The sequence below is a fragment of the Garra rufa genome, chromosome 19, assembly GCF_049309525.1.
Source record: "Garra rufa chromosome 19, GarRuf1.0, whole genome shotgun sequence".
NCBI classification, from domain to species: Eukaryota; Metazoa; Chordata; class Actinopteri; order Cypriniformes; family Cyprinidae; genus Garra; species Garra rufa.
Genome location: NC_133379.1, coordinates 10969447 through 10983528, shown reverse-complemented (window position 1 = coordinate 10983528; position 14082 = coordinate 10969447). Strand labels below are relative to the sequence as shown.

At 36.8% G+C, this 14082-nt stretch overlaps 2 protein-coding genes across 2 annotated transcripts in view; one reads left to right on the top strand and one right to left on the bottom strand.

Moving 5' to 3' along the window:
• The window catches only part of ammecr1 (AMMECR nuclear protein 1), a 33126-nt gene extending 27252 nt beyond the window's left edge, over positions 1–5874 (top strand). Inside the window, exon 6 of the mRNA XM_073824359.1 lies at positions 1002–5874. Coding sequence (XP_073680460.1) covers positions 1002–1116 — 115 coding nt within the window. The 3' untranslated portion in view covers positions 1117–5874. The remainder of the gene's footprint in view (positions 1–1001) is intronic.
• Positions 5875–5920: 46 nt separating this feature from the next.
• Positions 5921–14082, bottom strand: part of LOC141292505 (transmembrane protein 164) — a 36846-nt gene continuing 28684 nt past the window's right edge. Inside the window, exons 5-6 of the mRNA XM_073824527.1 lie at positions 13559–13659; positions 5921–7896 (exon numbers count right to left, since the gene is read on the bottom strand). Coding sequence (XP_073680628.1) covers positions 7690–7896; positions 13559–13659 — 308 coding nt within the window. The 3' untranslated portion in view covers positions 5921–7689. The remainder of the gene's footprint in view (positions 7897–13558; positions 13660–14082) is intronic.

The window sequence follows — 14082 nt, the reverse complement described above, 5'->3', positions numbered from 1 at the left end:
TTAATATTAATTATACATTGATCATTACAGTAAGTTCATAGTTCATTATTGTTAACAAAACTTTTTTTTTTTAATTAACACTAACAAGGAACAATATTTCTATTCTACAGCTTTTATTAATCATAATGTTACAGACAGACTCATATTTTAAAGCGTTACCATTAGATCAACAGCCAAGCTAAAGATAGGTAGCCATTCGGGCAGGTGCTCTTAAGATTTTGGGAGCCCGAAAATTCATTTAACTAGCCCAAATAAAAAAGACTTTTTTCTTTAGTATAGAAAATCAGATAGAAGTCTAAATGTCAATCAAAAATGTTTTCATGAGTGTTTTCATGAAATTTTATTTCACTATTTACAGTGTATCTGCAGAATTTTTAAATACCAATTTAAGGCATTTTATGACCCATTTTAAGAGCTGCACAAGTAAAATGCTGTATAATGAGGACCTTCTCAGGGCTCTAGCAATGGACCCAACCTGGAAAACTATCGTCATGGATTTTTGCCAATGACAGATATTTCCGCCAATCAACAAAACCGATATATCGGTCGACCTATAACAATCATTACAACAGCTCTATTCTTACATTTATTATAACATTCTCCTTTGATCAGCAAGGCTGCATTTATTTGTACATTAAAAACATATGCCTAATTTAAGAAGGGGGTCTTAATAACGTCCAAAGAATATTATTTTACAAATTTATTCATTTTAAGTTTAATTTAATTTGTTGATAGGCTATAATGTTATCTAGAATATTAAAAATGTTCAGTGTTAATTTTTTTTAAATTTTACATTTTTTTTTCTTCTTTGAAAAGCAAGACAAAACTGTAAAAAGCAAAAAATGGCTATTTAATTTATGCAATGGTGAAAAAATTGGCAAAATACATAAGGGAAAAATGTAAAACCGTGTTCAGTGTTGTGTAATTTTGTTCAGCTTCAGCCAAGAATTTTCATTTCGGTGCATCCCTAATGCTTCCCTTCTTTTTCACCTTTGTTTTAGGTACCGTAGTGAAAAGATGACCATGAGCTACGCAGAATACATCGCCCACCGCCAGCATCATCACTACCAGAATGGCATCGGGCACCCTCTCCCTCCGTACAACCATTATTCCTGACAGCGAGCCGCATGACCAGTCACTGGACCTCTCGGCGGACATCTTCCCGGGAGAGCCCGCCCCCTCGTGGTCTAGCTATCTGTACTACTGTACCATTTTATGATGATAGTTTCCGTTGCCATGTCGACAGTCGGTTGGAGGCATGGCAGCGGGTGGCAAATAAGCATTAGGTGATTATACAGCGAAAAAATACAGTTCATTTATTTTGTCATTTTTATTCTTTGTATTAATTTAGTTTTTGCAGCATATATATATTATATATATATCAACCCTTCCCTTTTTTAAGCAAATAAACAAGTACTAAGTTTTTTTTTTTTATTATTATTTTATTTCAACAAATTTCCTAAAATCAGGTTTCTCAGTCTGTGGATGGAAATAAGTCATATTAAATGATGGGCTAGTTATGCTTCTGCTCAGATTTTATGTATGCTCCGCTTTAGTGACGTACGCAGTTTTTTTTGTTTCCTCTTTTATTGTTTCTTATTATATCATATAAGCAACCACAGGGTTTAAGGGATTCTCTTTCCTCTCTGTGCAGTTCCTCGTGAGTGCTGATTTTTTGTTTCCCTTCGTTTTATCGTGAGCATTGTTGTGCAGTGTAGGGGTTATGCAGTGTGGCAAGGAAGAACTAGTCAAGTCTTGTTTTTGGTTTTTGTTTTTTCCTCAAATTCTTAGATTGAAACCACTACCTTAAATTAGCTTTTGGGCACACCAGAATATTTCCCCCATGATGTAAAAGCCTGTTGCTTTTAGCATTAATGGAATTGATTTGAACTGAATTTACTTGGATAACACGAAAAAGCGTATTAATCCACGACCACGTGTCTCTTTTGTTTCTCATGTTGATGTCGTATTAGTGTTTGATTGAAAGTGTAAGTCTGTACATAAGTGGATGAAGCTTTTCTAGTCAGTCTAGAGAGACAAGTCAGTCTGAATTTGTTTCGTATCGCTCCTATTTTGTCACACAGAGAGGAAAACCTTTGCGAGAGACCAAGGTCAAATGACAGGGACAAGCTAAAAAAAGCCATACTCTTTTTAATGCATGCTGTGGCAGGGTGGTTGCTCTGAATGGCTGTTTTTAATTCATTTCACTCCTGGTCTGTTTACCTGGCAAGGGAATCTTCGCTCTCAGGAGGATGCTTCGGTTTCGTTTCGTTTTTAATGATCTGGTCTTACGGATGAATATGTCCATTTCTGTCTCGCATGGCGACAATGTTTACACCTCCATACGAACGTAACTTGCAGATCTCGCGGTGAAGCTTGTTTGATTAATGTCGTCGCGTCGCACCAGGGAGGTTTTTAAACTATGGCTTTTTCATAGTTGACGATTTGTACTCTTGCTCACAACGATAGCAGTGTTATTTTTTTTTCAAAGACCAGGAGGTAGACTGAATATCACGTGTCATATTGTCTATAGAAGCAGCGGACTCTCTTTTCAACGCCTTCAGAAAGGAAAATAATATGGGGGAGGTTGTCTTTTGTTTTCATATGCAAAATGTTAAGGGCTTTTGGGGTTCCATCCACAGTCATTGTCCAGCTCACTTAAAATGTAAAAAAAACAAAAAACCTGATTTCAGTTGTTTTGCCTTAAAAATGGTTATGACGTGGACCAGCAAATGTTGCCCTGAGAGTTCAACTACCTTGAGACTGACATTTCACAACACAAACAAGTTTTTGGCAGTGTTTAAAGGAGTAGTTCAATTTCAGAACAAAAATGTACGGATAATGTACTCACCCCCTTTTCATCCAAGATGCTCATGTCTTTTTTTCTTCAGTCTTAAAGAAGAGATGATTTTTTTTTTTTTTTGAGGAAAACATTTCAGGATTTCTCTCCATATAATGGACTTTGATGGTGCCTCTGAGTTTGAACTTCCAAAATGCAGTTTAAATGCAGCTTCAAAGGGCTCTAAAAGAAGCTTATCTAGCGAAACAATCGGTTATTTTCTAAAACCATTTAAAATGTATGTACTTTTTAATCTCAAGCGCTCGTCTTGCCTAGCTCTGCGGGAAATCTGTGTATTCCAGTTAGGGTATGTTGAAAAACTCCCAACCCAGTGTTTACAAAGTGAACATGCAAATAAGATCAAACACCCTTTACAAAAAAAGGTAAAACAGCGATGTAGGTTTTGAAGTTGGATGAGAAAACTTACCCTAACTGTCTTGAACTGGAATACACAGAGTACTACACTCATTTTGCTAGATAAGACCCTTCTTTCCTCGGCTGTGATCGTTTAGAGCCCTTTGAAGCTACATTTTGGAAGTTCAAACTTGGGGGCACCATAGAAAGTCCATTATGTGGAGAGAAATCCTGAAAAGTTTTTATAATTTTAGAACTGAAGAAAAAGACATGAACATCTTGGATGACAAGAGGGTGAGTACATTATCTAGTTCTGAAAGTGAACTACTCCTTTAAGTGACTGTTTTTCATCTCTTTGATCTAAACCCATGAAAAGTGACAAAGTGGCTCTTGGTTTTTAACAACCCTTTAAATATTCGTTTTCAGTCTCAGTTTTCAACCCGGTTATTGTGTTTCTAGGCGTACGCTCAGGGCTTCGTTCGCCGGTCCAGTAAAACAGCACAAACTGAACATTTTTTTTCTGCTGCAAAACCGACTCTTTGCATTTGAAACCTGATGTATTGACCTTTGCAATACATTTGTTGCATGAATAGGAGGCCTCCTGTTAAACATGGCATGCTTGTTTCACTGCTATATAGATGTGAGAAGAAAAAAACAAACAAGAGACTATATAAAATGGTGCTATCGGACCTCACGTCGGGGGGGTGGTCGCAGTAAATGTGACTGGTCATGCGGACTCATCGATCATATCAGACTTTATTATTATCCTCAATATATGCAGATCTGTTTTACAGGTGTTTTTTTCCTACCAGTGTAACACAATCTCCTGCAGGTTTGAAAGGACAAGTAGTGACGAGTCTATCCCCATCTTTCCCTCATGGCCTGGGGGATTCGGGCATACGCTTAACATCTCATCCGTTATAGACGCGCACATTTACGCAATACGCAATTACCCTGGAGTCTCGCTCGTCGCGTTCGTGTACATTGCCATTCTTGAACGACGGCCGGCTTAACTAGCCGGAGTCCGTCGCCTGAACATGGCCAAAACTACAGCGATAACGATGTTTCGATGTGCTGAGTTTACGAATATAATCGGTTCATTCGTTTTTGGTTCTGTCTGTACGTTTTCCGTTGTGAAAAATGACTGCAATTGGAACGAAGCATTTCCATGATTCCTAGAGTAGTTTGAACATGCACTTTGAGGACATTAGCAATCCCAGGCACATTCGAACACTGTAGAAACTCTCAGTACCTGTCCTAGCATTTTTCTCGCTGTCTCGAGTTTCTGTCATCGGTAACGGCGCAACTGGGATTAGTGTTTGGTGTGTATAGCTAATGCTCATTTTAGGCATAAACGTTGGGTTGTAACACCTACGGACGAGCTCGCCGTTGAACCCGCGGAAGTCGTTTGGCTCATGTTACCTTTGTGTGTTCAACCGAACCAAAGATGCCTCCAGCCATGTCCAAATGCTGCTCTACAGACCTGCCTTCCTGTCCTTCCAAAAACCTTCCCTGCAAGAGAAATGTCTTCTGTTTCTGTGTATTTTGTTTTTCTTTTGTACAATTTCTAATATTGTTTTAGGTTTTTAGCTACCTAAGTTCAATGAATTTTCATTGTAGCTGTCTTTGAGACCTTGCATGGTGTCAACGACCGTAATATACTAGGTTGCACTTTTTTTTTATTTTGTTTTCATCATTGTTGTTATTATTATATATTTTTGTAAAAGAAGAAAACCCCATAGCGTGCCTCTTAGATTTATGGGTTTCTTAATGTTTTTTTCCTAAGACCAGCAGTTATACTTTATACAAAAGATGAGTTAATCCTTATTTTTAAATGCCATTTAAAGAAGAAAAAGAAAAAAAGTCAAATAAAAAGCCTCTTTTCTTTACTCTGGACCCAGTAGCTGCACTGGCATACAATCGCACTGATAGATATGGGGGGTAAAAAAAATTTAAAAGTATAACTAATAATAATGATGATGATGATGATGATGATAAAAAAAAAAATGTAAGAACTACAATAAATTTGTTTGAGAACTTTTTTTGTAAAAAAAAAAAGAAGAAAAAAAAGTGTAAAAAAAATGTCAAAAAAGTAAACACAATGACTGTTTTTGTATATCGAGTTAATTCTTTTCAAAAAAAATATTTTGGACCTAGTTTCTAAATTATTTTAGTGGTTTTCTATGTTCCGGAACTTTGAGAAGATGAGTTTTGGACGTGCCCTTCGATGACTGACAGCTTGCAGTGTTGTCATTGCGGGCACCGGGGTTGCCTGGTGTAGCCCCACATGCCCACTTTATGTTTCTGTTTTGAGTTTGGATTCCTTATTCCTTTCAGAACTTGAAATTGTTAAAGTAATGACTTGACGAAGAAAAAAAAAATCAAACAAACAGAGAAAAACAACTCCCCTGTAGAACTAGATCCTTTACCCCTCTGAATTGCTGTTAGTGTGATGAGACTTGAAATGGGCATTTATTATGAATATGGTAGTATGGCTCCAAAAAAAATGACAAAATCTACACAAAAAAAAAAAAAAACGTGTTGGGGGGGAGGGGAGGCAAATAGATGGGTTATATGTGGGTATGTGAGCTATGGCTGTGGCAATGATAATGTAGTTTTAAACATTATTGTTATTACCTTTTAAATCATTTATCCAATAAAAATAAATTCTGAAAGAACAAGCACTGGGCGTCTTTATGGACATCTTTGACACCTTTTGACTCAACATGTTGGAGAAGACCTTTATTATAGACCATAAAAACATATTTACAAAAATGACACCAACACAAACCGGTTCCCTTTCAGTCAAGTTACATACATTGAAATGAGTGATCCATAATTCACATGAACGTAACAGCCGCAAACTCTTCAACAAATCATAGTTTCTGGGCTTGACATGCAAATCAACTGAATACACTTGAACAGAGCAGTTTCAATGCAACCCTACTGCGGTTGGTAATGGAACTTGTTTTTCCCTTCATTTGACTTTTTTTGAGTGTTTTTGTACATATTTACCCATTTTTAGACAATTGGGTTTAGCTCAATGTTAAAAACGGAAACATCTGAAGGATAACTATCAGTTAATAAAAAAAATAGAAACAGAAAAATAACCCTTAAAATGGTCATTCACCCACCTACAAACAACCAATTTGCTGTGATAGAACAGTGTAATTTCCCATGGATTATACGATCAGTACAGTGTGTATACTTGATCAAATAGCAAATGGTATCACTAAACCAACATAAAATGTTTGGTGGACATGACCACAGCTTGAAAAGTTAGAGCCATGACTATTTACATACCAATATCAAAGAAAGAGAGCTGGAAATACTCTGGAATATCTCCTAGACGTACAGTACCACTACATTTATGCTTCCACAACAGGTCTACGATATTAACAAAATGTCATTTTGAGACAAACTATTAAAAAAGTAGTTCACTTCCAGAACAAAAATTTACAGATACCACTTTGTCATCCAAGATGTTCATGTCTTTCTTCTTCAGTTGTAAAAAAAAATAAAATAAAATTGAGGAAAACATTACAGGATTTATCTTTACATAGTGGACTTCTATGGTGCCCCCGAGTCTGAATGTCCAAAATGCAGTTTAAATTCAGCTGCAAAGAGCTCTAAACGATCCCAGCTGAGAAAGAAGAGTCTTATATAGCAAAACAATTATTTTTTTTAAATAAAATGTACAATTTATATACTTTTTAACCTCAAATGCTTGTGTAACTGTCTTGAACTGGAATACACAGAGTTCACGCAGAGCTAGACAAGACAGGCATTTGAGGTTAAAAGTAGATTTTTTTGAAAACGAATCAGTCGTTTCGCTAGTTAAGACTCTTCCTCTTTGTCTGGGATTGTTTAGAGCCCTTTGTAGCTGCATTTAAACTGCACTGTGGAAGTTCAAATTTTGGGGCACCATAAAAGTCCACTATATGGAGAAAATCCTAAAATGTTTTCCTCAAAAAATAATTTATTTATGACTGAAGAAAGAAAGACTTGAACATCTTGGATGACAAGGGGGTGAGTAAATTATCTGTAAATTTTTGTTCTGGAAGGGACCTTCTCCTTTAAACCTGCCTCACCAGCGAGCAAGGCATGAAGAAATGCAGCGTTTATAACCGCGCATCAGCTATTCAGAAAACGAGAAGATAAACTGGCCCCTTGTTGAATGTAACTAAAGAAGGCAACTTGAGAAGAAAGGTTACATCTGTTCCATATGAGTTCAACGAATCTTCATTTTGCTAAATGTTAAAACTAAAATAAAAACAAGGCAAGGTTTATGTTGTTTGAGTCCTGCTCCTATGGCGTTAAAACAGTCTTTCTCTACAATCTAATGATCCAGCTTTTGAGAAACCAGGTTTGGACCAAACAACAAACTCAAAAAGGTGTTAAAGTTGTATATATCTATGTACTACACTTTTCTTTTCCTAGGATGCTGGACAAGTTCCAGTTGAGGTTTTGTCCATGTAAGACTGGTGATAAAAACTCTAGTCCAACTTCTTGTTGCGTAGACGTGCTATATCCAGTAAATAGTGGCACGTGGAAGCAGTGTGCTGCGAGAGCATGGTCAGAGCCTTGCCGTGCACTAACGTCAGGGCGGTCTGGTGGCCCAACGCCCACACGCGGTACCATGGTCCATAGAAGGGGTCAGAGACAGCGGGACACAGCATGTTGTTCAAATTCACTTCTGTCAGCTGGTGGGAAGCAAAAAAAGTTAGCAGAGGGCCACAATAAGTAAACAAAACATGCACATGTGAAACAAAACTATAACACTTTAGGAACCAATTCTCACTATTCACTAGTTTATTAGCATGCATATTACTAGAATATCTGCTAGCATACATTAAAGGATAACTATTGCTAAAATGCAACCTGGGCTGTTTTTTTTTTTTTTTACTGTAAACGAGACAAACATATCTAAAAGCATAATTACGACAAACAAGCCGTTTTTGAGATTGACCGTGATTTCGTTTTGTGGTCAATGGCCAGTGAATGGGAATACTAGGGGCATAACTTTGAGCGCATCAAAATCGATATTTTTCCAACACTAAGAAGGCTCGACACACCATGAAACTTTGCTCGAAGTATCGCCTGGGTCTCTACACATGAACTCCAGCATTGAGAACATTGTGTACACAGAGTTTACTAAAAAGAAAGGTTTTGAACAACTCACTTTCACTGTTTGTGTTTCCGCTCGCGGCCGTCTTGCCAGTCAAGAAGTGTCGATCTCCGAATGCGAATGAATGGACTCCATAGGACGAAATATTAGGCTTGTATGAGGCTCTTTTTAAAACTAGAAGGTTAATATTGTTTTTCACTTGCGACAAAACAACGAATTAGCCGTGCATTTATATGGAAATATGCTTTAGGAGCTATCCATCCTCGCATTCGAAGATCGACATCTCTTGACTGGCAAGACGGCCGCGAGCGGAAACTCAAACAGTGAAAGTGAGTTGTTCAAAACCTTTCTTTTTAGTAAACTCTGTGTACACAAACAGTGTTCTCAATGCTTCGAGCAAAGTTTCATGGTGTGTCGAGCCTTCTTAGTGTTGGAAAAATATTGATTTTGATGCGCTCAAAGTTATGCCCCTAGTATTCCCATTCACCGGCCATTGACCGCAAAACGAAATCACGGTCAATCTCAAAAACGGCTCGTTTGTCGTAATTATGCTTTTAGATATATGTTTGTCTCGTTTACAGTAAAAAAAAAAAAAAACAGCCCAGGTTGCATTTTGGCAATTATTTGGCAGTTATCCTTTAATGCCTTATGCTGCACGACCATAGTTTAGATCCCTTAATCCTAACTAGGGCTGCACGATAAATCGCATTTGATATCACATGCACATCCTGTCAGTAAGCCGGTTCTGTAATCAGTAGTACATCTCCATCACGTGTGTGCTTTCAGAAGTGTGCTTTTCAGTAGTGTTTACTACAAAGAGCTATAGTTCATTGACGAGCTACGGAAAACCGCACAGGATAATATCAAACTCGCGCAACTTGTTAGGTTTGCGAATTAAACAGCATCAATTTTAAGTTATTACCTTATGATTAACCGTTGGTTAGAATAATATTCCAACATCATATACATACCACTGAATAAAAAATAAAACGAGGCAATTGTGATTTTTTTTCTCGTAATTCTTTTTTTCCTCAGACTTGAGTTGCTATACCTGGTTTCAGGAACAGGGCTTAGACTAAACCAGGATTAGGCCTAGTTCAGTTAATACATTTAAGTAGCTTTTATAAAATTGCTTTAGATAAAAACATTACTGGTGTGCATCTTGAGACGAAACTATGAATCGGACATATTTTAATTTTATTATTTTTGCCCAGGCATGTATTTAAGTCTAGGACTAGGCTTAAGTCTCATCTATGAAACCATAGACATTTGTGAGAAATAAAGCCAGATATAAGCAAGATATAAGCTTTCTCACAATTGAGAGTTCACATCTCACAATTATGATATAAACACAAATGCGAGTTACAAAGTAAGAATTGTGTGATATGCTTCCGATTTCACAGACAAGGCTTAAGACTAGTCCCTAAAATATAGAGCTGTTTCAATTGAAAGAAACTCGCACAGATCAATTCTTGCAATTACCTTTTTTCTTGCAATTCTGACTAATTGTGAGACATAAACTCGCAATTTCGAGTTATAAACTCCATATCTCGCAATTTTAACTATTTCTCAAGATTGTTAATTTCTCATAATTCTGACATTGTAACTTGCAATTGCAAGTTTATATCTCACAATTTTTTTACTATTTCTCAGAATTGTGTTTATTTCTTCCAATTATGACTTAATTGCATCTCAATTCTGAGGAAAACATCATAATTGCAAGTTTATGTCTCAATTCTGACTTTTTTCTCAGAATTGTATGATACAGGTGTGGTTTCAGGAACAGGGCTTAGACTAAACCAGGATTAGCTCATAGTTCAATTAGGACATTTAAGTACCTTTTATAAAATTGCCATAGATAAAAACATTACTGGTGTGCATCTTGAGTTGACACTATGAATCGGATATGTTTTAAGATGAGTTAATGGTTGAATACAGCCCAGGCATGCATTTTAGTCAAGGACTAGGCTTAAGCCATGTCTACGAAACCAGGGGTTAAACTCACAATTCTAAGAAATAAAGCCAAAATGGCAAGATACAAGCTTTCTCACAATTCTGAGGGAAAAAAAGAATCTCAGAATTGTGATCTAAACACAAGTCAGAATTGTGAGACACTTCCGGTTTCACAGACACAGCTTAAGCCTAGTTCAAAACTAAAATGCCATTTCAACTGAAAGAAACTTTTCACTGATTGATCTTAAAATATGTCCGTGCCCTTGTTTTGTCTCAAGATACACACCAGTAATGCTTTTTTCTGAGGAATGTTTATAAAAACTACTTAAAATGTCATAATTGAAGTATGGCCTAATCCTTGCTTAGTATAAACCATGTCGGTGAAAGCAGGCCTATGTATGGAAGCCCGTTTCCGCCAAGTCAGAAAAAAATCCATGCCTTAAAAAGTCGAAATTATGAGATACAAAGTCGAAATTGTGACTTACTTAAATCATAATTACGAGATTAAATCACATTGATCACTTGACGCCTTCCGTTTTGAATCAAATGATTCGCCATATACGCCTTTGAAGTTCCGTTTCCAGGAGTGTTCTAATGATAAACGGGACATTCCAGAACGAATTACCTTGGCTTAAAACAGTTCGGAGGACCAAGCTCAGTACACACCTTTTTAATAAATTGGGGGTGGCTTAATGGTAAAAAAAAAAAAAAAAGAGTGAAATGAATGAAAATGCAAAAGGTCAAAATCTTGTATACAGTTTAATATATTATATAATATATATATATATATTTCAGCGCCTTGCGTTCATATTCCGGGTTCTCCCGCTTGCCTGTACACTTATAGTTTATATTAAATAATCTGAATACTATATGTGTTTTTTTTTAATTATCACTCTCCTTTCCACTAAGACAAGTTAAACATTTTACAACTGATTTCTTTTGAAACTTAAGTCATAATTTCGACTTTTTATCTCATAATTTCGACTTTGTATCTCATAATTATGACTTTTAAAGTCATAATTTCAACTTTTCTCGTAATTATGACTTAAGTATGTCATAATTTCGACTTTTTAAGGCATGGATTTTTTTTCTGACCTGGCGGAAACGGGCTTCCATACCTATGTCATACTCAAGCGTGAGAAAAAAAAAAAAAAAAGAAATTACGAGAAAAAAAAAATTCACAATAAACTCGCAATTGAGAGTTATAAAGTCCATATCTCGCAATTTTGACTATTTCTCAGAATTGTTTATTTCTCGCATATCTGACATTGTAACTCGCAATTGCTAGTTTAGATCTCACCATTTTTTTTGATAAACTCACAATTCTGAGAAAAAAGTCAAAATTGAGATAAGAGCTCACAATTGCAAGGTACAGAGTTAAAAAATTGCAAGATATGGACTTCATAACATAACTGTGATCTTATCTCAACTGAAAAGTCAGTATTGTGAGATATGGACTTTATAACTTAGAATTGCCTTTTATAAAAACAACCAGCAATTGCAAAAATTGATAATTGTGAGACCTAAACATACTTGCAAAAAAAAAAGAAAAAAAAAGGATTGCAAGACAAACTCATAATTGCAAGAAAAGAAAAAAAAAAACAAGACAAGACATGCCAGTTTATGGCCTGGTTTCACAGACATTGTTTAGACTAAGCCAGGATCAGGCCATACTTTATGACATTTGAGTATTTTTTAAAAACATGCCTTTAAAAAAAACAGTACTGGTGTGCATCTTGAGACAAAACAAGGGCACTGACATATTTTAAGATCAATCAGTGCAAGTTTCTTTTAGTTGAAACAGCTCAGACTTACATTGTAGTCTAGGACTAAGCTTAAGCCTTGTCTGTGAAACTGGAAGTATATCTCCCAATTGTGTTATATCACAATTCTGAGATTATGTTTTTCCACAGAACTGTGAGATGTTAACTCGCAATTGTGAGAAAGCTTATATCTTGCAATTTTGGCTGTATTTCTCACAATTGCGAGTTTAACCCCTGGTTTAATTGACAAGGTTTGAGCCTAGTCCTAGACTAAAATGCATGCCTGGGCTGTTTCAGATGCACATTCTCTATGATAATATTAGAAAAGCTACTTAAATTTCCTAATTGAACTATGGCCTAATCCTGGTTTAGTCTAAAGGTGCGTTCACACCGGACGCGAATGAAGCGGCAAGCGCGAGTGATTTACATGTTAAGTCAATGCAAAGACGCGAATAGCCATCCTGCGGCGCGAAACGCGCGAATGAGGCGGCGCGAAACGCGCGAATAGCGCGAATGACGCGGCGCGCATTGAGCGTTTCAAGCGAATGCCGCGCGAGTTCAAAAATCTGAACTTTGGCGAAAATCCGCGCCGCGTTAACCAATCAGGAGCTTGCTCTAGTAGTGACGGAGGCAGAAATCCGAAACAACAATGGCGGACAAAATCACCGTTGCTGTCTGTGGTTCCTCGGAGCTGTACGATGCATCTTTGGACTTTTGTAGAAACAGGAATAAAAAGGATCTTGCTAGGAATAAAGTGAGTGAAGAGGTCGGACAATCTGGTTAGTTTTAAAAAACGCTCTTTACTCAATTTGACCTACATATACATACATATTGAGACTACAAGCAAGCTAAACCTGGCAAATTGAGCTCATTCACCTATTTTACAACTACTTTCCCGCTGACGAGTGGCAGAAGCCCCTCCCTTGACGCGAATTCGCGTCTGTTGTGAAGAAAATGTCACGCGCGAATGGCGCGAATTTTACCACGCGAATAAACTCAAATGTTCAAGCGTTCAACTACGCGCGAATAGCGCGTTTTTTCCGCGCAAGTCGCGTCCGGTGTGAACGCACCATTAGCCCGGTTCCTAAAACCAGGCATATATCCTAAAATTCAGTCAGAATTGAGATATTATCTCGCAATTGCAAGTTACAAAGTCTGGAGTTACTACAAGTTTATATCTCGCAATTTTGAGAAAAAAGTAAATTGAAAGATATAAACTAACAATTGAGTCAAAAGTGAGTTAAATACCTTTTTTTTTTTTTTTTTCAAAATTCAGTGGCAGAAATAGGCTTCTATCTATATATTACTTAACTCCTACGAAAACTGTAATTTTAGAAAAAAAAAAGCCCATAGAATTTGCACTGCATGTTGTTCTAACTGAATTAAACACACAATGCGATTAAGACGTCAAAGCAGAGGAATATAGTAGAATATTGTCAACTGTTTTCACTTCAAATTAGTGGAAAGCATGCAGTGTGTGTATTGTGTATTAATATTTCAAATAATGTTTGATTGTCATACCATTCCAAGGCTCTGGAGGAACACAAAGTGGTAGAGGAAGAGGATGCCCGTGGACAGCAGTGCCCACCACATGTCTCCGAGCGGCTCTGGCTTATACACACCTGACAAAACGAGACACATCACAGTCTTTAAAGATGCATGTGGAGCCCAGATCTTTCTAAGTCAACAAAGTATGTTAATCTGGATGCTGCAGCATTTGTTTTACAGAAATATTCTGGGTTCAGTTGAGGTTAAGCTACATCTGTTACCCCACAAAATTTCAACTTGTCCTTCAAAAAAACAAACAAAACTGTGATTACAGGAAAGCGCTTACAATGGGGGCAAGACAATGCACCTGGATAAACATTACAAGCAGGTTTCAAAAATATAATAAACCAAACAAAACTTGAGAATTGTAGGGTAAGATGGGATAAGATAGTAACAAACACTGCTTTATTTTCTTGTGAAAAGTGAAGTTATAAATCTCTGACAGAGCTGCAATGCTAGCCCAGTGATGCTGTAGAGAATTATATATTATTCCCATC